Genomic DNA, 22516 nt, shown 5'->3' with positions numbered 1-22516 from the left:
GTCGCGATTTCACTGTTTTATTAAAGAAACTATATAGTTCATTCGTAAGCCGTTTATAATAATATTTGGTGTTTTATCGTGTCAAAATAAGTTATCATGGCCGTTGAGATTTCGTGGAGTCTCCATATTACTGATGGCGGGATTCCGATTCTCTTTTTCGTTTGAATATGCCCAGGAAAATGGCGGCGATATGCAGGGAATTACTCATCGACATGTCCTTCTCCAGCTGAAGGATGTTGGATACCGCCGTGGTGAAGTCGCTGAAGCACTGGTCGGCATTCACGCCAACCGACACGCGATTGGACACTCGAAAAACGTCCGCCGCACCACCGCTACGACGAAATATCAAACCGCGCATCGCGCACAGCTGTCTGAGATTGTCAGGTTCCCTGAGCAGGTTCGAACACTTGAGCGTCAACCGGAACTTCAGGCCGCAACCCAGGGTCGACGGTCTGGCCGACAGATACCCGAGTCGATCGTCCTGGCGGAAGTTTAACTCGTCCAAGATGGACAAGATCCTCATTAAACGCGCGTATATTAAACCAACCGCACCCGGTGATGAGGACTCGGTGCTGGTGACGATGCGCACGTGATCCAGCACGTTGACGTACACGGCCAGGTTGCAACTGTTACTGAGGAACACGCCGCGTCCGTAGGGCCAGTGTCTTCCGTGCAGACGGTCCGAATCCGGAACGTTCCAGAGCGGTATCAGTAAACCGTGACTAGCCAGCGTTACTCGAGCCTCCGATGGTTCCTCCAGCACTTCGTTCATTGTATAGTAAGTGCCGGAACCTTTCTCGCGAATTTCGTCGTCGGAGGCGTTGGGGTAGAGGACATGGGCGGTCCGAGAGTTGAGCAATAAGTCTGTTATCAGACGTTCTACATCTTCCAGTTCCGTAGGTGACAGAGATTTAGGTAACTCGTAGAAGGACAAGTTGCGAGTGCATTCGAGAGATCCTAGAACACCCAGTATCTATCAGCAACTAGTTAGTCAGTTCGACACGGTAAACACTCTTTCTACAGATGGCATTTTACATTTTCAAATTATTATATTATCAACATTTTTTCTAATAAAAAGAAATCCATTATTTTTTCAACAGATGGCTTCAATAAAACGTATCTCGCGTTATAAATGTCTGAACTGTTTATGGAAGTTGACATTTCTTGTTAAAAGTATATTTGACAGTATAATGAATGATTGATTTAGTTTTTTCATGTCCACAGAACATAGAAATTCAGGATGTGGAGGTCAAATAAAATTAACTATTTTCCTAAGGATTTTGCTCTAGGATAGAAAACTTTTATGATCTACTACATCAAGCTCCCGTACAAGAAGATTTATTATTTACATTTCAGATGATTATGGACCGAAATGTGGAAGATCAATGCTTAACCAAGATCCAAGTCCTAACTGTAATTTTAATTGTAAGGCTTTCATTAACATCTACATTCATAATTAAATTGAAATACATAATACGTGTATATTAACAGATCACTTCCGATTATGACTACAAATTAGATATTGGAATCAGCCCACATAAGAATAAATACAAATATATGAAAGTAAATAGAAAGAGTGAAAATTATAACACATGTTTCTCCGCAGATGCCTTCGAAACAGACGAATCTGTGCCTTCAACTTCATACTGATAAGTACCAGCGAGTATAACCCAAAAAACTAAGAACTAATTGAATATGTGGTAATATTGCAAGAAAGAATTCTATCACGGTTCAAAGGACTCATTTTGATTCGTTTGTGTTCGAAGCTATCTCTAGACTTTTTATTTATTGGCAACAGAATTTACAAAACCAAATATAAGGAAAATTCTCATTGGGATATTATCAGGTCAAATGAAAAGTCCCCGGCCTGACACATATATGGTGCTACTAGAATTAAATCCATATGTTTTTTAGTTAGCCCTAACCCTCAAAAGATACGTCCATAAATTTGACAGCTATTGGATCATTAGTTTGTGAATTATAGCATTTTGAGTGAAGCAACTTTTGTTATTGTGAAAAAAATGGATAAAAAGGAATTTCGCGTGTTGATCAAATATTGCTTTTTGAAGGGAAAAATACAATTGAAGCAAAAACTAGGCTTGATGCCGAGCATCCGGACACTGCCCCAGGATAATCAACCGTCAAGGATTGGTATACTAACTTTAGACGTGGTGAAATGAGCACCAAAGAAGGTGAACGCAGTGGACACCCAAAAGAGGTTGTTACCAACGAAAACATTTAAAAAATCCACAAAATGATTTTGAATAACCAATTGCAATTGAATGAAATAGCAAACACTCTAAAGATATCAACTGAACCTGTACATCATATCATTCACGAATATTTGGATATGAGAAAGCTCTGTGCAAAGCGGGTGCCGCGCGAGCTCACTTTTGACCAAAAACAACGACGAGTTGATGATTCGGGGCAGTGTTTAAAAATAATAAAGCGTAATAAACCCGAGTTTTTGCGTCGATATGTGACAATGGATGAAACATGGCTCCATCATTTCACTCCGAAGTCCAATCGACAGTCATCCGACTGGACTGCATACGATGAACCCGCTCTGGTAAGGTTATGGCGTCTGTATTTTGGGATGCGCATGGAATAATTTTCATTGACTACCTTCAAAACGAAGGACCATCAACAGCGACTACTACATAGTGTTATTCAACCGTTTGAAGGACAAAATCGCCGAAAAACGGCCGCATTTGAAGAAAAAGAAAGTGTTGCTTCACGAAGGTAATGCACCGTATCACAAGTCAGTGAAAACGATGGAAAAAATCCACAAATTGGGGTAAAAATAATATAAATTTTGTTTAATATATTATATATTGAAGTTTACATAATAAGAATAATGTCCAATTAAGTACCTATAAAACCTCTACCCTCTAGTATTCCCTCTGTAGTAAATAAAGCCGCTTGACGCGCCCTCAGGTGGTTTAGAAGAATAAAACTTGGCTTAACCTTAAGTGGAAGATCGTATTCTACAAGTCGTCGAAGTGTGAACAAAAATATTTTTAGTGCTTTGTAAATTCACGAGAAAGATCTTTTTTTTTAATTACGTGTTAAGTTTTACTTCAATATTAATAAAATATTGTAAAATGACTAAAGAATATAATTTCCAAAATTAGACATCCAAGAACGAAAAGGCTATATGTCACATTCATTTTGATTTGAATTCTATTCAATTAACCCAAAAACTGAAGCTTACTCTTAGAACTATCTTAGAACAAACAATAAGTATTGATTTTTGAGTTTTCATCTCGATGGCCAAACATTTGTATTTGTTAAATAGTTATAAAATATGTAAACACGTCACTTTTGGAGTTCAAAAACCTACAAATGAGTGTTCGATATTGAAATTAATTTATGCTACTACTAAAATTTACTAATTTCAATTTTGAAAATAATGGATTCCAAAATATTAATGAAATAATTCCAAAAGACATCTGTAGATGGAGTGTTTCTTGAACTGTATCCATTGTACATTTTGTATAAAAATTTATCCGAATTAATTAAAAAGGAAATAAACAATTTAATGTATCTATTTATTTTGCCACTTTCAAAGTGGATCACATAATGTTTGTTCAAGTTCAGGAACTCTTTCCATTCATTTTCATGGGCAATCTCAATATCAATCTTTTGCAGATGCTTTCAGTGAAATGTTTAGCTTATGGAGTTAAACAGAAAAATTGATAGAATACATTATTAATCAAAATATTTTCCATCGGTTTCTAAAACTTTTTCCTATATTTTTGGTAATATCATCGATCCATTACACAAGTGGTAAAAGAAGGTGCTATATTTGGCAAATAAGAAAGAAGGGTAAGACAACAGAACATCCCATTCAAACTACAACAGTATATCCTTCACTCTTGCTATATCTTCTCTGCTACTTAACTCTTGCCTCTGTTACTCGCTATTGCTGGACTTTTCTGCATCCTAGGTCTTTCAGTTTGTTTAATTGTCATCAGTAGACCTATGTAGTAACAGTTTTATTCGGTTTCATCAGCTCGTGATGTGCAGGTCTAGTGTCCTTGTTGACATTACCAGGTGTGTCGGTAATTACTTTTCGGGTTTTGTAACGGATATTTCACTAGCCATAAGTATGCAATATTAGGATTTGATATATGTGCCATTCAATTCACGGCTACACAAGTTATGATCCGACAAATTAATAGCGTTATGGATTTATAATTTTTTGAAAAAGTCAAGTTTAGTGCGGGAAAATGACCATTTACGCATTATTTTTCTTGACTCATTAAAAAAGCCGCCGAAAGTCTAACCATAATAATATGTGAAACGTGGTTTCAACAATTTAAATGGGGTAACTTTAGCTTTTAAGACAAAAAACTTCCTGGTAGGTCGAAAACGTTTGAAGATGCGGAATTAGATGAAGACCCAGCTCAAATAATTGGCAGAATGTTCAATGCCAGTCTAATTGCAATTTGTAAACGACTACAAGCGATAGGAACCATACCAAAACATGGTATGACGGGTTCCACATGAATTGAATGACAGGCAATTAGAAAATTGAAAAATCGTCAATGAAATGCTACCGCAAAAGTATGATCGAAAGTCATTTCTGGATCTAAAAAAATCATGGTAATCACCTACCGAAGACGGTCGCAAGACAATGCTCGGTGTGGAGTGATCGTTACCGACAACAAATTATCAATTTCAACCATGTATTGATTGAAAAACATCCAGAATGGGCCTGAACATCCGGTAAAGTGATTTTACAGCACAATAACGCGCCGTTTCATAAAGCTAAACCGGTCAAGAAAACGTTTGAAAACACTTGACCCACTCGCACCCGCCATACTATCCAAACCTTGCCCCGTTCAACTATCAACTCTTCGCTTCAATGGGAAACGCGCCTGAAGAGCAGCACTTCGTCAATTTTGAAGAAGTTAGACAATAGCTCGATGAATGGTTTTGCTCAAAGGACAAACAGTTTTTTTAGGATGGCTTAAAAGATCCATAAATTGGCTTAGAAGATATAAAAAAATGTATAGAATCTAATGGCCAATATGTTGAATAAATAAGTTTTAACTATCCATTGCATATGATATTTTCGTTAGCGAAAAAAGTGAAAAAGAAATACCGAGTCACCTGGTATGTGCGCAGCAAGATTTCATGGCAAAGTATATTCCGATTTGATTGTCTTTTTTTAACGTTAGTTACAATGCGCCACAGAAAATTATTCCTTCTTTGTTTGGCAAGTAATAAAACCGCGATGCTGAAAGTGTTATAAAACGCATTTTCAGTCAATTTTTATGTTTGTCATTTTCACTCCTTTTGAAACTTTCCTGGAAACAGTTCCTGCTGAGTTACACCATAAGATTGTTTGACGAGCATTCACAGCAGATTTCTTCAAATCAAACAATAAAATTAATCAATGCCGTATTAGTATACGTAGACACTAAATAACTCAATGATACTAAACATAAAAGTGTTATCATATGTAGAGAGATATCATATGTATTACGGGAGTATTACCAACTCGCAGATAATGAACATGGTGATATATTTTGCACCTATTTCTCAAATTAGAAATTTCGGACATTTTTTACACAAAATTTGTACCTGTTACCACCCATTTCCCTGTAGGATCCAAATCTACATCCCCCACACCATCCCCCGTGTTATCTATCGACGCCTTGAAAACTCCGAACGGTTGTCTGACGTCCATGTAGTTATATTCTTTGATCATCGGTTCCAGAAGTTCAGCAAACACCCGGTACGCGTAGTAATCGGGCGCTACCACCCCCATGGGGAAGTCCTCGTCGAGTGCCGAACGTACGCTGGGTTCCGGAGGCAGTTTCTTCACGCTGGGCCAGACCACGTCGTAGAGATTGTGATCCAGCTTGGTGATGCGAAGCCGAATCGAGTCGTAGACGTACCTAAAGTCGTTGTTCATGTCAGAAATACGCGTTGGGAGGGAAAACTCGTACCGTTTTAGATGCTTGGCCAGGAGGGTGGTGAAAACTGTCGTTGAACTGGACGTAGTGGATACGGCACTGTTTGTCTTCGTCGATATCGAACTCGATGTTCGACGTCCGTGAATAACGTGGTAGCATCGCTCCAATACCCCTATCATGTCATCGTCATCCATGTCTCTACGCGATGAATAGATATCTTCCGATACTGTGTATATTGAAAAGCCAATTGAAAGACATTACGCAAACATAACCAATCGCGGACAAAAATTCCGTACTGTTATAGCTCTTTAAAGATTATTTAAAGGAAACTAATATGTTGCCGTGTTATAATTTATGTGAATATGATACGCCCTTTCTAAAAGCAAGTGTCATTATAACATCACTGAAATTGGAGCGGCTGATATTTTTAGTTTATAATATTTTTTTTCTAAACCTAATCAAACTTCTTTAATAGATTGGAAAAAGAAACCTACAAAATTACGTTCTGTATTTTCCATTGCAGATTGCATATTTTGCAATTTTTTTAGAAAAACCCCAACGAAATTTTAATATATGTTGAGGGATTATTATTGGACGGAAATTTATTCTAAACTCATTTACAACTGGCTGATGTATTAAATATTACCTACCAGAATGTGTGTTAACTTACGTTGGTTTAATTAATATAGTTCTCGTTACTTTGGGAGGGCAGTCTGTTTTGTCATTGACTTTTTTAATTTTCCGCACAGTAAGTTTAAAGGCACCACTACTTCCCTCAATTGCTCTCTGTTAATACACCACTGTGAGATTTTGAGCAGAAGACAGTGCAGGAAAATGTGATTTTCGTCACCATCGCCGAAACCAAGGTTTGATTAATACTATGGCACAACTGACATTGAACCTTTAGGTCAGCCAAAAAGACTGTCAAGCGAGAAATCGTTGATAAAATCCATATAATAATAATAGACGATCAGAGAATGAAATTATGTGAGGTGTCTGAAGCTATAGGCATCTCAACTAAGAGGATACATCACATTTTACAAGAATATTTGGAAAATAAAAAATATTTTTTACTAAATTTTCTTCTATCAAACCAAACAAAGGTGAATATCAATATAATACACCGTTAGAATGAGCGGTTCAACTAGACACGACAAAAAGTCACCGTAAGAAATATTAGTACCCTACAAAAATGAGAATGAAAAGTGGAAAAATGAGTTGGTCCGAAAGTATAATTTTTTAACCAAAATCGATGGCACTATTTCGAATAATTCCAACATGTATTCTTTTTTATAACGCGCTTATTGTTAGAAGAAATTAAAAAGTTACGCAAAATATGTAATAAATAAATAAGAGCTATTCTTTTAAGGGTAATTTTTATTTCAAAGTACGTAGGTAGGATTATTATTTTTTTATTAATATAGCCTAATAAGATAAAATTATGTTTGACCTATAGTAAAGTGGTTTTCACTGAATAACTATAGAGATACATTATTAATATATATAATAAAATTAAATAAATAAATAATATACTATTAAGTTATATAGACTTAGACTTTCATTATATTTTCATATTTTTTCTAATAATATAGACCTTCACATTCAGATTCAGATAAATAAAATATAATATTGATGAGGAGAAAAATTTGATTTATAAAAATAGTTTTCTATGTTATCTTTTATAAATATTCTTTCTGATTAATTTTTTCATTTTATGACTTTACATTATTAAAGTACAACACGGTAAGGAACTTCTTTCTACCACACAAATAAACCAACAATTACCCTACTTCTTTCCCTCTCAAAATTGGTACGGGAAGGAATAACCTCCGCCTTACTTCTGCCATCCATGTTGGAGAAAACATTCGTAAGCATATATCGAACGAAAATAGTAATTACTACATTTTCGATTCGAAATCGAATGGTTCGAATGTTTACGGACTATCGGCAGTTTTCTTTCGATTTTTCCCAACGTTAGTTTTAACAGTTAAGTATTAATGTAACAAAATCAGGCAAAACATTTATTTCTTGAGAACTTATAGGACAAATTGCAACAATAACGGCTTTAGCTATCCTATAAATATTCGTATTGCAACAAAATTCAATGTTAAAGCGCTGAAATACCGGCCATTTTTATCCAGTATACTTCGATCCGATAAATGGAGACATGTATCGCTCCAAAGGCGAGCGATATCAACTCCAACTAGTTGCATTTTATAAACATTATGTACAGCGGAAAGCGCATCTGCGGCTATCAAATCGTGCTTACGTACCTCGATCGTTCAATATGTCATCGGCCTCGTCTTCCGCTCCAAAATCGGCCAGGATCTGTCTGTGAGAGAAGTCTGTCTGATTCTTCAGGTAGTACTCCGCGTTGTGTCCGAACTGGATAGTAGAAATCGTACTCCATTAGCAAGAAAGGGGACATTTCTTCGTTATTTTAGATCATACCTTGTCTTTGACACGGTTATCAGCTCCTAGATGCAATAACAAGTTGTAGTAGTGTCCGTTATCCTTCAGGACTGCCGCATAATGTAATGGTGTTCTCCCATTGTCATCTTCAACGTGTACTGTCTCGGGAAATCTGCGAATTAAACGGGTTTTTTAAGTTAACAGTGATATGTTGATCCTAAGAAACTCGTGATACCTTCCTGCTAAATATCGAACAACGCTGGTTCTACTGAAGACGACCGCAACATGTAGAGGAGACGCTCCATTGGGTGATACACTGTCTCGAGCCACCGCAAACTTACGTCGGTCCAATGCGGCTTGAAGATCCCTCAAACTACCCTCTCTTGCTGCCATATGTATCCGGTGAATTTTTGACTAAACCATCAAAATAACATTTGAAAATTAAACAACAGAATTCTCCTAATTTTCCGTTTTTTTATCTAACGACCGCCTTGTATTGGCACATACAGGGCGATTCAGAAAGAAATTCATGTTTGAAGCCACGTTAATTTTTAAATGTATACATAAAAAGAAATGTTAAATTAGAAGGTTTTTCAATATTTCCGCATTATATTGTAAACAATTAAATGCTTTTTATATATTTTTCTGTGAATGTGTAAAAATGAATTTTTTTCAGATTTACTTCCCAGAAATTAGATTTTATATTGAGTGTACAAATAAATATTTGACATCTGATTATAAGGAAACGTTATCAGTATGTTAAGGTTACTGCTACTGCTGTCTTCTGAAGAATATTAGAGCTATTGTATATTTTATCAGCAACTAGTGAGTGTCGAACTTATGGAAGTATATAGCAAGGCAGACTTAAGTAAGATAAGTTGTGGTGAGTGGTTTAAATAGTTTAAGAATGGTGAATTTTGCATTGACAACAAAATAGATAAAGTAAGGCCGGTACTGGTAGCATTATACGTCAAAGACAGGAAATACATTTTTAATATTAGGGGTGATCGTGAGGGTCTAGTATAATTCATTTCGCCTAGTTTAAAACTATTCGGAATTATTCAAAAGTAAAGACGTCGATGGCATATGAAATACTACTGAGCAGTTATTGCGAATTATAGTGGTGAATAATTAAACTAGTACGACAACTTAAAAAAGAAGAAATCGTAAAGAACACCTTCCTATATTTTCAATCTTTCAACATTTTCAAAAAAACTCAAATTTCTCATTGAGTTCTATTGACTACGAATAAAAATGGTTTATTTTTATTTTTAATTTGATAATAATTTTTTAAACTCAACCTCATTTTTTCAAAAGATGTGTTGAAAAGTATTAAAAGCCAATTGTTCACTAAGATCAGTTTTTTAAAATATCTTAAAACACCATTAACAAGCAGTAAAAATTACTGATAACTGTAATGACAACTTGGACTTGGAATCAAAGATTTTTTTTTGTTTTTCTAGTCTAATAACAGAAGAAATTGGAAATAAAGTATTTTCATCTATTTTGTGCATATATGTCAATAGCATGTGCCTGCATGTATTCTGATAATTTATTCACTTAAAAAACACTTATTGAGAGAAATTGATACAATATATGTTCAATCAAAGTATTTATTATGTAATGTATAATCAGAACTTAATAATATTTATAAATAATCATTTTTTACAACTTTTTCCCATCTCCCTGAGTTCTATATGGAGACACATTGAACGTCGATGACACAAATATATCTGGGGAGTAGGCTGAATGTTATATATTTTAATTAATTAATTTTCGTAATAATTTTATAAGCTGCTTTATTTTAATGAAAACGGGCGACATCTTGAGCAAATTTTGCACCCTAACACGTTTAGCAACCAACCAACTAATCAAGGCATCATCTGGTTTTAATTTAATATTTTTAGACTGAAGTCGACTTTACTGATTAAGATCGATTACATCTTCAAGGCGGGATCTTTGAATCTAAGTTCTCAGGTTATTCTATTTACGGCTTCTAAAACTTACAGCGCTTGTCTTTGCTGAGATTATTTTGGTGTTTGTATATCTCAAATCCGTTTCAATGTTTTCCCTCAAAAAAGCGTTATGGAGTGACTAAAACAGCGACATTATTGAACTGAATGTCCAGTATTCATCCGTTGCTCAGCCAAAGCTGACTAGGCCGTGTCTTCATAGCTCCTAGATTCTCCTATAAAATATATACGTTTCCAAGACTCACTGGGGATCCTTTTTAACTTTAAAGTTAGGGAACGTCTGAGATATTCCTGTAGGGCTTGAATATATAGGGCCTGTTGTTTCTTGAAGAAGTACGAGGCCTGCTAGCAGAACTACTTATTCCCCACAAGTTGAAGAACGCGTTTTTGAGATTATTAAGTTCATTTCTGATAATGCTATCTTCAGTGGATGCGATGAAGGCTCTATAAATCTATGAAGCTATGATTTTTAAGATAAGTAACCTCATAAGTTAGGAACTGAGACGAAGAGTGAAGTTGTCGTCCACATACCTAAATCAAAAGGAAGGTAAGTATCAAAATATACCATAGCGGCGCCAAATGTATAACTTTGCCTAGAACTAGAAATATGTGGTTAATTGTGTGCTTTACCAATTTTTTAAATTATTTCTAAAATAACATTTTTGTTAGGTAACTGTAATAGTAAGATCTTTAGTTTGACCTCCAATGTTACTGACGATTCGACAAAAAGGGATGGAAGGTTTTTAGGTTTTTGGAAGTCTTCATCGCCTGCGTGGTAAACCTGGGTAGTAATTTTCTAGATTTTTGAAGCTGCATCCTTTTTTAAATCTTTTATTTTAATTTAAATGAACGGATTTTAACGGACTGAAGACTGAATTAACATAGTATACTGAAATTTCAACAGAAGCTTGCAGTTCAGAGTGAACGGCCACCAAAGACGGATTGTAGTATCTCAGTTTCTTAGCCGTAAACTATTGGAATATGGAGTCAACAAAATTTGGCTAACCATTCCATGGAAGGACACCATGAAAATTTGGGTAGAAACAGTGCCCTTTCGAAGATGTTCAAGGCTAAACTGGTGAGCGAAGGTGGAGGCGATACTCAAACATAATTTTACTAGAACTACAAACTGTCCAGGCGGGACAATGACCATTGCTGTGATATTTTCTTTAGGAGTGTTATATTATACGGCTACTACTGAGGCTACGGACTGCACTGTGATTTGAAGGGCTATCTGTTTTGAAACGTGTTACGAGTGAGCAATCTAAAAATAGAAGACGGGATGATTTTTACCTATTTTTACCATCAGTGTCGTTTTGTATTGCCGTTCAACCAATCGCTTCTTCTTTTCGTTAGATAATATAATATTTTTACTCGAAGTAATATAATAGTTTTTGTTATTTACAACTTATATATGTATTTTATAGCTTATATAATACATTCATATAATAATTATACTATTGTATAAAGGTTAAAAGTTGCTACATATAATTCATATGTGAAAAATAATAAAATCAATTTATATCTCACCATATAAACCGGTACATTATCCAGAAACGTTTGTAATTCCTGATTATCGCTCTTCTGTCCGACTAACCGGTCGCCTTCGCCATTAAGCACCAACGCAGCTAATTGTTCCATGTTTCCCGAATCGATGATGCTTTTGATGTCATCATCGTCATCATCTCGGCTGTTCTGACCCTCGTTGTTCATTGGTTCGACTTCGTGTTCCCCATTAACGACGCCTGTAACGAAAAACATCGTCTTTCAAGAAATATTCGGATGCTTTACGAAAAACAACTACTTGAAGTGTTGGTGATTTCTTTAGTGTGTTGGTGATATTTCGAGTCAAGAGATGGGGTGGTCGTGTAATGTTTCCCAAATAGTGTTGACAGTTAACAGACAATACGGTGGAGGTTCGACGTGATTAAATAATACGCATGACATACTTAGTATCAGTTATATTTCCAAAACAGATAAAATACCGTGACAACAATTACAAAAACATACGTGAGAGATGAATGAGGCGAGGCAGAAGTACAAATCACGGCACGACATTGATTTTACCTTCAATTACTCCTTCACCTTCTATTTCAGGACTGTTTTTCTCTTCGTCTTCGTTTCCTTCGCCTTCTTCGTCATTATTAACATCGTTATCATCCTCTGGAGGCACTTCGCGAGCAGTTTGTGGTCGAGACCTATTCTCGGTCCTTGTAGAAGGCCTATTAGATTTTTCCGAAGTCTTACTGGAAGGCCTTTCTTCCGTTTCTGTTGTTTCTTCATTCCCTTCATTAGTTTCCTCGTTATTCTGAACGTCATCATCGTTAGCTTCCTCGTTTGGTTCGTTATCTTGGACGTTCTCGATGGACTCATCATTATCATTATCTTCTTGATTCGTTTCTTCAGTATTTGCTAGTTCTGCGCTCTCCTCGGGGTTATTCTCTTCTTGCGGTGGCGTTTCATCTGTTTGTTGCTCTTCTGTTTCTTCATTATCATCATTATCTTGGTTGTCTTCTTTGGTTTCCTCCGTTGACTCTTCTGGTTCTTTTTGTTCCGATTCACCTAAAAACTTGTTTTATTAATATGTTCAGAATCCCGATTCTGTAAACTGTTTCGTTCATTTAAAACTGTGGTCGTTTTTTCGGCCCTAAAGGTGGAGGAATTTTCACCAAATCAACCACCAACTCTACCGTAATTATTCTGAAATGTAACTGACCTTCTACGCTTTGCTCTGAACCATCCACAGCGTTGGTGGCTTCATTATCTGTATTTTCTTCGTGATTATTTTGTTCTTCGTTTGGTTCCTCGACTTTATCGGCAGAACTCTCTTCTGTTTCTTGTTTCTCCTCATTATTTTCAATATTACCATTGTCGTCCTTTTCATTTTTCTCTGTGTTTTCTTCATCGCCAGTTGGTGCGTTATTATTACCTTTATATAACAATTTAATAATGTTGATTTTGTGGTGTGTATTCGAAGATATGAAGGGAATTTGGGTGTTGGTACTTACCGTTCTCTAATTTCTCGCTTGCTTTTTTAATTCCATTGGATAAAGAGGCCGATATGCTTTTCAACATGGTCCAGTCGAAGCCGTGAGGTTCCTTGGCGCCTCTGGGACATTCGGGCACCACGTGGAGTAGTTTGGTATCCATCTCCGAAGCTCGGTTGTTGTAATAGGCAGCTGACTTTTGTCTCTGGAATATCGGTGTCGTTTACTGTTATCTACGGTCGGGATTATGGAGCTTACGTGATCAAGTATGGATTCATCCGCTCCGTTGTCCACCAGGAATTTGAACATCTTATGATTGTCTTTCAGCAAGGCCGCGTAATGAAGTGGTGTGCGTCCATCGTTGTCTAGCATGTTGACGCTGCTGGGTATTTCGCCGATGATGTATTCGACTATGTCGTCTTTTCCCAGACCCACCGCCTGGATCATTAAGAAACTGATTAGATTCATATATCAGGCCTATATTACAAGAGATGGCATTATTGATTAAATAGCATGGGGTACATTTGTAACCGATTTCATGTTGGAGCCACACTAAGAGGCTTCACTTTTCAATATGTGCCATTTCGTCAAAGTGTGAACAATTTTTTTTAGTGGGTTGAAAATTGAATTTGTACCGAGTAAATCGCATTTACGGTAAGTTCAACTTTTTAAAATTAATTTGAAGAAAAAGGCGGCTGAAGGTTATCGAATGATGTGAGAAGCTTGTGGCAATCATGCCTCATCGATTTCAACATGTGAATACTAGTCTCGAGAGCGTTCTGGACAGCCAAAAATTAAGATGAGGATTTCAAGGCATTACGCGATGATGCTCCATGTAAAATGCAAGACGAATATGCAGAATTGTTGGGAGCAGCACAAGAAAACATTTCCAATCGCTTGAGGAACATGGGATGACCCAAAAGCTTGAATATTTTGTGCTGTACGAACTGAAGCCAAGAGGCATTGAAAGGCGTTTGGTCATTGCAGCAACGGCAAAATCTGAAAGGCTTATGCAGCGTATTAATGGTTATAAAAAATGGATAAATCACAATAACAAAAGCAAAAAAATTATGGGGCCTACCTAGAATGCATCATCCTAGCAATTGCTTTGTGTTTGGTGGGGTCAGTTTGGTGTGATCTTTTTTTAATTATATTCTAAGATAATATTCTGACCCTTGATCGTCCGCTATGTTCTTGAGAAATTAAAGAAGCATTTAGTTTTTGACGATTTTAGTGTTCTGTGTGAGTTGTTAATCCACTTGGCTTTGTACTAGATTCATTAGCGGTGGTCTTTTTTATTGTCTTTTTTCTTTCTTTACGTTTTGTTACTAAAATCTACAAACGAAGCTATTCAAATGTCGATTTGTTTTCGACCGTATCCAAGAAAATGGTACTGCCGACACTATTTAAAGTTAATTATCATGTTTTAAAATAGAAAATCGCTAAATAATAAATACATTCAACAAGGATTTCTTCCTCAATTAAACCTCAACAGTACTAACAATAAAAGTCTTCAGTAAAATGATACTTAATAAAGGGAAAACCCATCCGATACACATTACGCCATTCATAATCATTTTACGTCTGTCAGAAATCAATTCATAGTTTTAGCAACGTTATTAGAATGTTATTGGATGCGTCAAAAGAAGGTTTATACTTAGAGGTTCATCGAAAAACGTAAACCAGATAAAACGTTTGTATATTATTAAAGTACACAATTATGTATGTATTTTTTAAATAATACTCAGTCCAAAGAAATATTTGTAATAACTTTTTAAACTTTTTAAATTTAAATAAATCTTACGTATTTTTGGGTGTTGATTCCATTTATAAACCACAATTCTCTCACAATATGACTGAATATAGAGATTAAAAGCACAGCTTTTACTTACAATAATGTGATATTAAATTACTAAAATTGGAATATTAGGTATTTATCTACGAGGGTGGTTCAAATATGATCGAGACAAATACTCGGACACGTTTATTTACTATTTAAAATCTTTCCGGAAGGCTTTTGATGCCGGTATCGAACAATTCCTTGTGCAACTCGGACAGCCATGTGCGCACGAACTCCACTACCTCGTCGTCGGTATTGAATCTTCGACCTCCGAGGGCTTCTTTCAGTGGTCCAAAGATGTGGTAGTCGCAGGGTGATAAATGCGGACTATAAGGGGGTGTTCCAGTACCTCCCACCCTAATTTCCATATTGTATCAGGCGTGAGACGCGCGGTATGAAGGCGTTATCCTGGAGATGAATCGCACTTCGTTAGAGTAGTATGCAGCATTAATGAAACGTTGGGTGCGCAGGAAAAGGACGTACAACACGCCCCGCCTTTCCCAGAACACCGTACATAGAAACTTACCCGCGGACCTGGTTTGACTGGCGCTCCTTCCTCCTTCTTTCTCCACTCTTTAGACGGCATTTTGCTTTCGAGAGTGTAATAGTGTACCCATATCTCGTCTGTAGTGAAGATTCACATTAAAAACCGCCCCCCTCCGCCTCGTATCATGTCAGAAAGCGGCGACAAACTTTCAACCGCGTAAATTTTTGCTCGAAGTTCAACAGTTTATGAACCCATAGCGCCGTTATTTTGCGATATTGAAAATGTTCGTGGATTATAGACTCTACACTACCAATACTGATGCCGAATTCAGCCAAAATGTCTCGAACATCCTAAGATCCTCCAAAATGAGTTGTTCTACGCGGCGAATATTGCCTGGTGTGATGCTGATTCGCGGCCCATTTAAATACGGCAACTCTACTCAGGCACTCACTACGAAGCAGAAAAATGTCCGTCTTTTTAACGCCTTCCCACACTACAAAACGAATGACAATACATTGTGCTACGGCGGTCGGCACTTGACGTTCACTCATGGTCGTAGCACACGCGTAAAACATGCGCTTCCGACAAAAACTATGCCGCACTGTTCATAAGGGACCCAGCTATTACATACTCAAGCCACGGCCTTCAAAACATACATGCGCGCCATGCGTTTGTCTCCATCATATTTGAACCATCCTCGTATATATACAAAAATGGAAAACTGGAAAACGGCTGGACAGATTTGGCTAATTTTGATTAATGAAAAATAGTAAAAACAACAGTTTTGTTTGGTTTTGTTTTCCTATACACAGTATCACTATTAATATCAACAATAGATTCACTGTCACAAAGTATCGACAATTTTGTTGGTTGGCAAATATTTATGGATGCGTTTGGAAATTTACTTTGTGACTAAAAATATTGAATGCTCATTAATCCTATCGGCCACTATTATCAAACTGTTTTTAGGATATATAATGTGTTAAATATTTAAGATAATTTCTCGTCACTGGACATGTAATACCTTATCATGGTTTATATTTCATACAAATGTAATGGTTTCATAACGTGAAAATCAAGTGAAAAACTATGGCATATACTCGTATGTCAAATATGATAACGGCTATTTCGAATCGTATTTTAATTGCTGTCGAGTAAAGGTTTACAAAGAATGAAGTTGAATTATACGCTGACTATTTATGGTAAAACTTAATTTGTAAATGTATTTAACATTAGTAACAAACTTAGTGAGCAAGAACTTTCTTTGCTTTTATTATTAACAAAGCCAAGGAGAAGATGACCTGACAATCAAATGTATGCTGACCATAGTGATGAATATCGATAGACTGAAAGTGATATTAGTCATATAGATGTCACAATTGTGTTCGGAAGTGACTGGATTAAGTCGTTAGGCTTAGAGCATAACGAGTTTGTTCACATCAAGTACAACAACAACGAGCTCAATGAAATGAAATTGAGCGATTCCGCAGACACATTACTCCAGTGATCCAGGAACAAGCAGCATTCTACTATGGATCCGGAAATAGATTATGGTGGCAACAAATCAGTTACAATTGGCCAAATGACAACCATTTGTCAATGCCTTAAGGCAATAAATACAGCGGTCAATCTACTGAGTTCATCTGATTCTTAGTCAGCATTCAAAATTTCATTATTCAGAAAAAGTTCCTACTCACTTTTAAAGTATTATAGCATAAAAGTTATTTAGTAACATTTAAATTTGTATCAGAAATAGGTTAACAAGAACTGGAACTGGAATAGGAACGCTGTTACCACAACCAGATGATGATTATCAATTCTTACTCATTCAGGGGTACTGTACTCACAGTCCGACAGCGAAATAAGCTATCGTCCAAGAACTACAAACTAAATTTTTTAATAACACTAGCCACTGTTATTGCCGGAGAAAATTTGTAAAATAGATGTTCGAAATAGATCGGGTTGTCTATTTTATTACATCTCCTTAATTATCCTTGAAGTAACAGACAGTAATCACTCATCACCCATGTTCTCTTTTCTATTGTTTCGAAGCTGAAATCGAATATCAATTTACGAATACCAGTACCAACCAAATTCTAGTCTTTAAGTTCGGCTTCGGATAAATAACGAAATTTTCTATACAAATATTTTAAATAATCAGCATCTTTGGGGTTGGCTTGGTCCATTGATTTTTGATTGACCAAGATAGAACAATCTAGCAATCAAATGAAAACTAGTATAACTTAATAACTTAATTCGTTTTTATCCTAATTTGTTTAAAATTACATAATATTTATTCTGCGATAGACGCTATGGGCTTAATATCTCTATCACTGAGCTTTACTTATAAATTCACTGAATTAGATCATATGGTTGGACATTTTTTAATCTTCTGACTAAGCCCTCATTATCTAGGCTCTGGGGAACCTTAACATTGATGTAGCTTCTGTTCATGTCTTTGGGCATAGTCTTGATAACTTTATCGACACTTCCTACCTTCAGATCCTTATGCAGATTGTCGTTACGAATGTATCATGGAGCATCAACAATATCTCGCAGTACCTTGTTTTGAACTCTTTGTATGATATTTATATTGCTTTGACCGGTACAACCCCACACTGCTTTCACGACCTGTTGGTAAACCAAAAGCTAATTATATACTGACAGCGCTGAATATCTACCCAATAACCAGTATATTTTTGGTATTTCAGTCTGAGTTCTTCAATTTTTTAACATGTGGCTTCCACCTATGTATAACATCAAGGACGATACCAAAATATTTTGTATTTCTGTAGGCTGTTCTATACGGAACTAATTGCTGATTTATATATATTAGCTTGTGCTCGATTCTTTCTTTTTGTTGATGAAATCAATATGTACTGATCGATTTTTATTCATTTTGATTCGCCATTTTTCTGACCAGCGTTGTAATACATATAAAATGTGAAAAATTCAAGGATCATGGAGACCAATTTTAAAACTATACAAAGCACTCAGTCATAAGCTATATACTTATGTTTAAATTATATTAGTATTTTCGTAAGTTTCTTTCATATCTATTGGATGTGGACTTCAACATAATACTAGCCAAATAAATACTATTTAAATGATTAAAAGTATTTTTATATGTTTTGACATTTGTTTAAATATTAAAAACTTATTTTTTCTGCAAAAGCAACACTTACTTTATGTAGTGGAGTTAGTCCGTTGGAATCCTTGGCAGTCAGAACATTAATGGGAACTGGCGGCGAAGTCCGATTCTTCAGGCTATCCAAATCGCCATTCTGTACGTCGCAGTGCACATCTTTGATGAAACTCTAAAAACATAACATAAATAGAAGTAATAGAAGTTAAAATTCAAAATCGAAGACTACAGTCTTGTTGTTTGTACAGAGCGCCAACCAAACACCAATTTATCACCGATCCAACTGTTTTGCATATTTTCTGTTTTTGTGGCGAAAAATAATTTTCTTTTTAATTGTCTTAATGATATAGAAAAACAGTCTATTTTAAAAACAGTACAAACTTACGTATACGTATAATACGTAACATAAGTAAACGTAGTGTAAAAACATCATAAGGTAGCTCAAAATCAGTCATCGTAACCACTCAAATGCTTTTTAAATATTTCTCTCACATCAGCCATTTTACCTCTTTCGTTCCAGGATTTGTAAAAATACAGAACCTTAAAGCTCAAGAAATTGATGAAACAATAACATTGCTATTTCTAATGGTTAGTGTTTGGAGTCTGAAACATCTTCCCCACATTGTATGAAGTAGCCATACCTTGAACAACAACATTTAAGGTCTTTTCCAAGCTATAGTTGCCTCGGTTACCTGAATGCATTGTTTATCAAAACTGACATATCAAGTTTCCCTCAATGTCCTATACAAACAGGGAGATAATTATATTTAAGACGCGGTTAATGAGCTATATCTGAACATCAAGTATAAACTAACGACTGGAAGAGATTCAGGCTATACTTTTGGTTCAATATAGGATACAACAAGGATGAAAGGATGAATAATAAATACTATCAGAGGACAAACAAATCCATATACCTTATGCTTTTTAAAACAATCAAAAAGACCCCCCCTCCCCTCAGAAGAGTCACATTGAATATTAACCGCTCTCGGTAGAGGAAAAATCAGGAGAAAGTTGTTCCCAATTCCCATCAACAGACTGCGAGGACAGTAGAAACGGGGGTGCTGCTTAGCATGTGTGTTTGCATCCAGGTATTGTCGAGAAAAAATCGTCGGTGTTATTGTCGGTGATATATTTAAACATTCATGGCGTATTGAAAGGGCGTAAAAAAGACCAAAAATGGCGTTCGAACGGGCTCCTTCCTCATGCATATTTAAATTGAATAGACCAACTTATAGTTCTATTAGATTTACGGCCACAAAAGCAGAACCTTTATGAATATAGTACGCGAATAACATAACAGTCTAACTAGTCTAATGAACTTTATTTAAATCACATCTAATCACATATCTTCATCATTATCGTTCAACCAATACGCTGCTATTAATGCCGCAGAACTTCCAACATTCTTCATTTTTAAATCTAGCCATAGTCGATCGCCAAACAAAGTTGTTCTAACCTCAGACTTCCTATTTTCAGATTACTTTCTATGATCTTGATTCATGTCTTCTGATATTAATTCTGTCTTCCATAGAAGTTTGTGAAGAAAATGTTGTTGATATTGAAGATATTGTTGATGCACCATAATACATTCGTAATGATAATCTGCATAAGTAAAGACCTGCAGATAGAAACTGTCGATAAAGTTATCAAGGACTATGTCCAAAAGCATGAACAGAAGCTCCAAATCCACATTAGTGTTGAGGTTCTTTAGCTCCTAGATAATGATGGTTTAGTCAGAAGATTAAAGACTGTAAAACCATTGGATCTAGTTTAGTGAAGTTATTCCCAAAATTCAGTACACATTAAAAACAGTGAGACAGATATTAAGCCCAAAGTGTCTATCATGTCTATCGTACTTCGTAAAGTTAAAACCGTTGCAAATTAGGATAATAACAAATAGCTAATTATTGTTAAGTTACCAGACTGCTATAATAAATAATAATGAAAAAATACTATTATTTAAAGGGGCGGTCAGAAAAACTGATTTCATTTATTTTGATCAGCGATATCTATTGGTGAAAATACTGAAAGCATCAATGTTAACTGGTGACTGTTTTTGACATTTATGTACATAAAGTAGTTGGAAGACTAAAAAAGGTCGAAGACTTTTAATTGAAAACCTAGCTCAAACTCTCAAAGAACTCTCAGATGGATTAACAGTTAATGAATCATGTTAGCCATTCCATTACTTGTCAGGCAAAAATAGGTTTCCGTTGCGTATTCCATCTAGGAATCCACATAAACACCAAACACAGCTGCAGATATCTACCAAAGTTATTTAAACAAGCCAAACAGACGCCAAGTCATCCTCTTTCTTGATACATTGCAAGTATACACTGTTGGAATGGGAAGCTGTGCGTATTCGCCAGATATGGTGCCAAACCAACGTCGTTCTTTCGACACGGTATAGCCATGTTGTCAGAAAGATGAAAAAAAGCTAATCAATCAGCTGTATATATATTACACCAATTTTTTTCAATAAATGTCTCTTTAAAATAAAAATATGACGAGAATACATGCAAACACCTTATACAAAATCCATATTTACTATTGTGTTTTAACTGGTAAAAGTAAAATAACAACGCCTGATATCGATCAGTTTTCTTTGGACATACATTAATCGATTTATCGTTTTTTTTTAGTGCAACATACACACACACACACAATTCAAGGGCATTCAAGTTCAATATCAATTCGAAATGCTCTACATACCATGATGAAGGGAACCGCCTCCAAGAACTTCTTAACGCGCGTGTTGTTGCTGTGCTCCACCAACAGCTTAGATCCGTGACCCTCCCACACCACCTGCTGCAGATTGGTCAGGTTTCGCTGATGGATCCATATCCGGATGTTGGACTTCTTAAAGTTCAGACCTGCATCAGAAAAGAAGTCGGTTTTATTCACTTGTTGAGCGGAATTCTCGCGAAGACGATCTCGCTACCGGCCTACCTGGTGAGGGCGTCATGTCACGTCTGGACTCGGCCGGAATCAACGGTCAATTGAAGAACGCCGAAGGTATCTCCCTGTCACTATCATTCCATACAAACAAACCGCTCACGTGACCCCGGTCACATGGGTGGGTTTCGGATATTAATTATTTAATACGCGCATCGATTGGTAACGGTCTCGGGGGGCACGGAGGGGGAGAGTGAGGAGGCCCCCCGGTCTCGGGTTAATATTCCTGGATGACCGGAAATCGATGTTTAGCTTTTGAGACCGTTTCTGCTTTCGTTAACCGATATTGGATCATCGAAAACTGTTCGTTAACGTTGAATCTCGCGACGTTTCGAATTAGCTGTGCCGATTTTGTGGTTAAGATCTTCGAGTTATCAGATTTCAACCTTTCCTCGGGTATATTTCCTTAAAAATAGTATATACGAACAATATTTTAATAAATTATCTTCTTCTATCATCCTCTTTTTCTTCGTTAGTTTCACTAAAACTGGGGAACGGCTGGACCGATTTGACTAACTTTGGTTTTGAAATACTTGGAAATCAAGGGAAGGAGAAAATATGGAAATATTGCGAGGAAAATAACAATATAGAGTATATATAGCGGTTTTACTCAAATAGGCGAAACCGAGGAAATACGTGGTTTGACTAATGCTGGCTCTGAGACCACTTTTTTGATTGATTCATTTGAATTAGTCTACAAAGGCATTTGATTGACTCATTTCTATAAAGCGATTGTTTGTTTTAGTTTGTTTACGACGCCATTTTTGTGTGTCTGACAAAAATACAA

The 22516-nt window shown here is 36.1% G+C and overlaps 1 protein-coding gene across 5 annotated transcripts in view; it reads right to left on the bottom strand.

Moving 5' to 3' along the window:
• Positions 1-22516, bottom strand: part of LOC143199972 (uncharacterized) — a 54243-nt gene continuing 31727 nt past the window's right edge. Inside the window, exons 6-18 of one of the 5 annotated variants that reach the window (XM_076410171.1) lie at positions 21487-21647; positions 18812-18943; positions 13558-13737; positions 13321-13504; positions 13029-13241; positions 12380-12874; positions 11843-12057; positions 8575-8753; positions 8379-8511; positions 8201-8312; positions 5961-6153; positions 5593-5909; positions 5-957 (exon numbers count right to left, since the gene is read on the bottom strand). In XM_076410171.1, the coding sequence (XP_076266286.1) occupies positions 128-957; positions 5593-5909; positions 5961-6153; positions 8201-8312; positions 8379-8511; positions 8575-8753; positions 11843-12057; positions 12380-12874; positions 13029-13241; positions 13321-13504; positions 13558-13737; positions 18812-18943; positions 21487-21647 (3344 nt within the window). In that variant the 3' untranslated portion in view covers positions 5-127. Of the gene's footprint in view, positions 958-5592; positions 6154-8200; positions 8313-8378; positions 8512-8574; positions 8754-11842; positions 12058-12379; positions 12875-13028; positions 13242-13320; positions 13505-13557; positions 13738-18811; positions 18944-21486; positions 21648-21723; positions 21816-22516 lie in introns of those variants that run through there. The other 4 variants (XM_076410173.1, XM_076410170.1, XM_076410169.1 and 1 more) reach the window with 4 other exon arrangements.

This window comes from Rhynchophorus ferrugineus, unplaced genomic scaffold (assembly GCF_030347505.1).
Source record: "Rhynchophorus ferrugineus isolate W39M unplaced genomic scaffold, kcgeb_rfMv2 rfM7, whole genome shotgun sequence".
Lineage (NCBI taxonomy): Eukaryota > Metazoa > Arthropoda > Insecta > Coleoptera > Curculionidae > Rhynchophorus > Rhynchophorus ferrugineus.
This window is presented reverse-complemented; position numbering and strand designations above follow the sequence as displayed.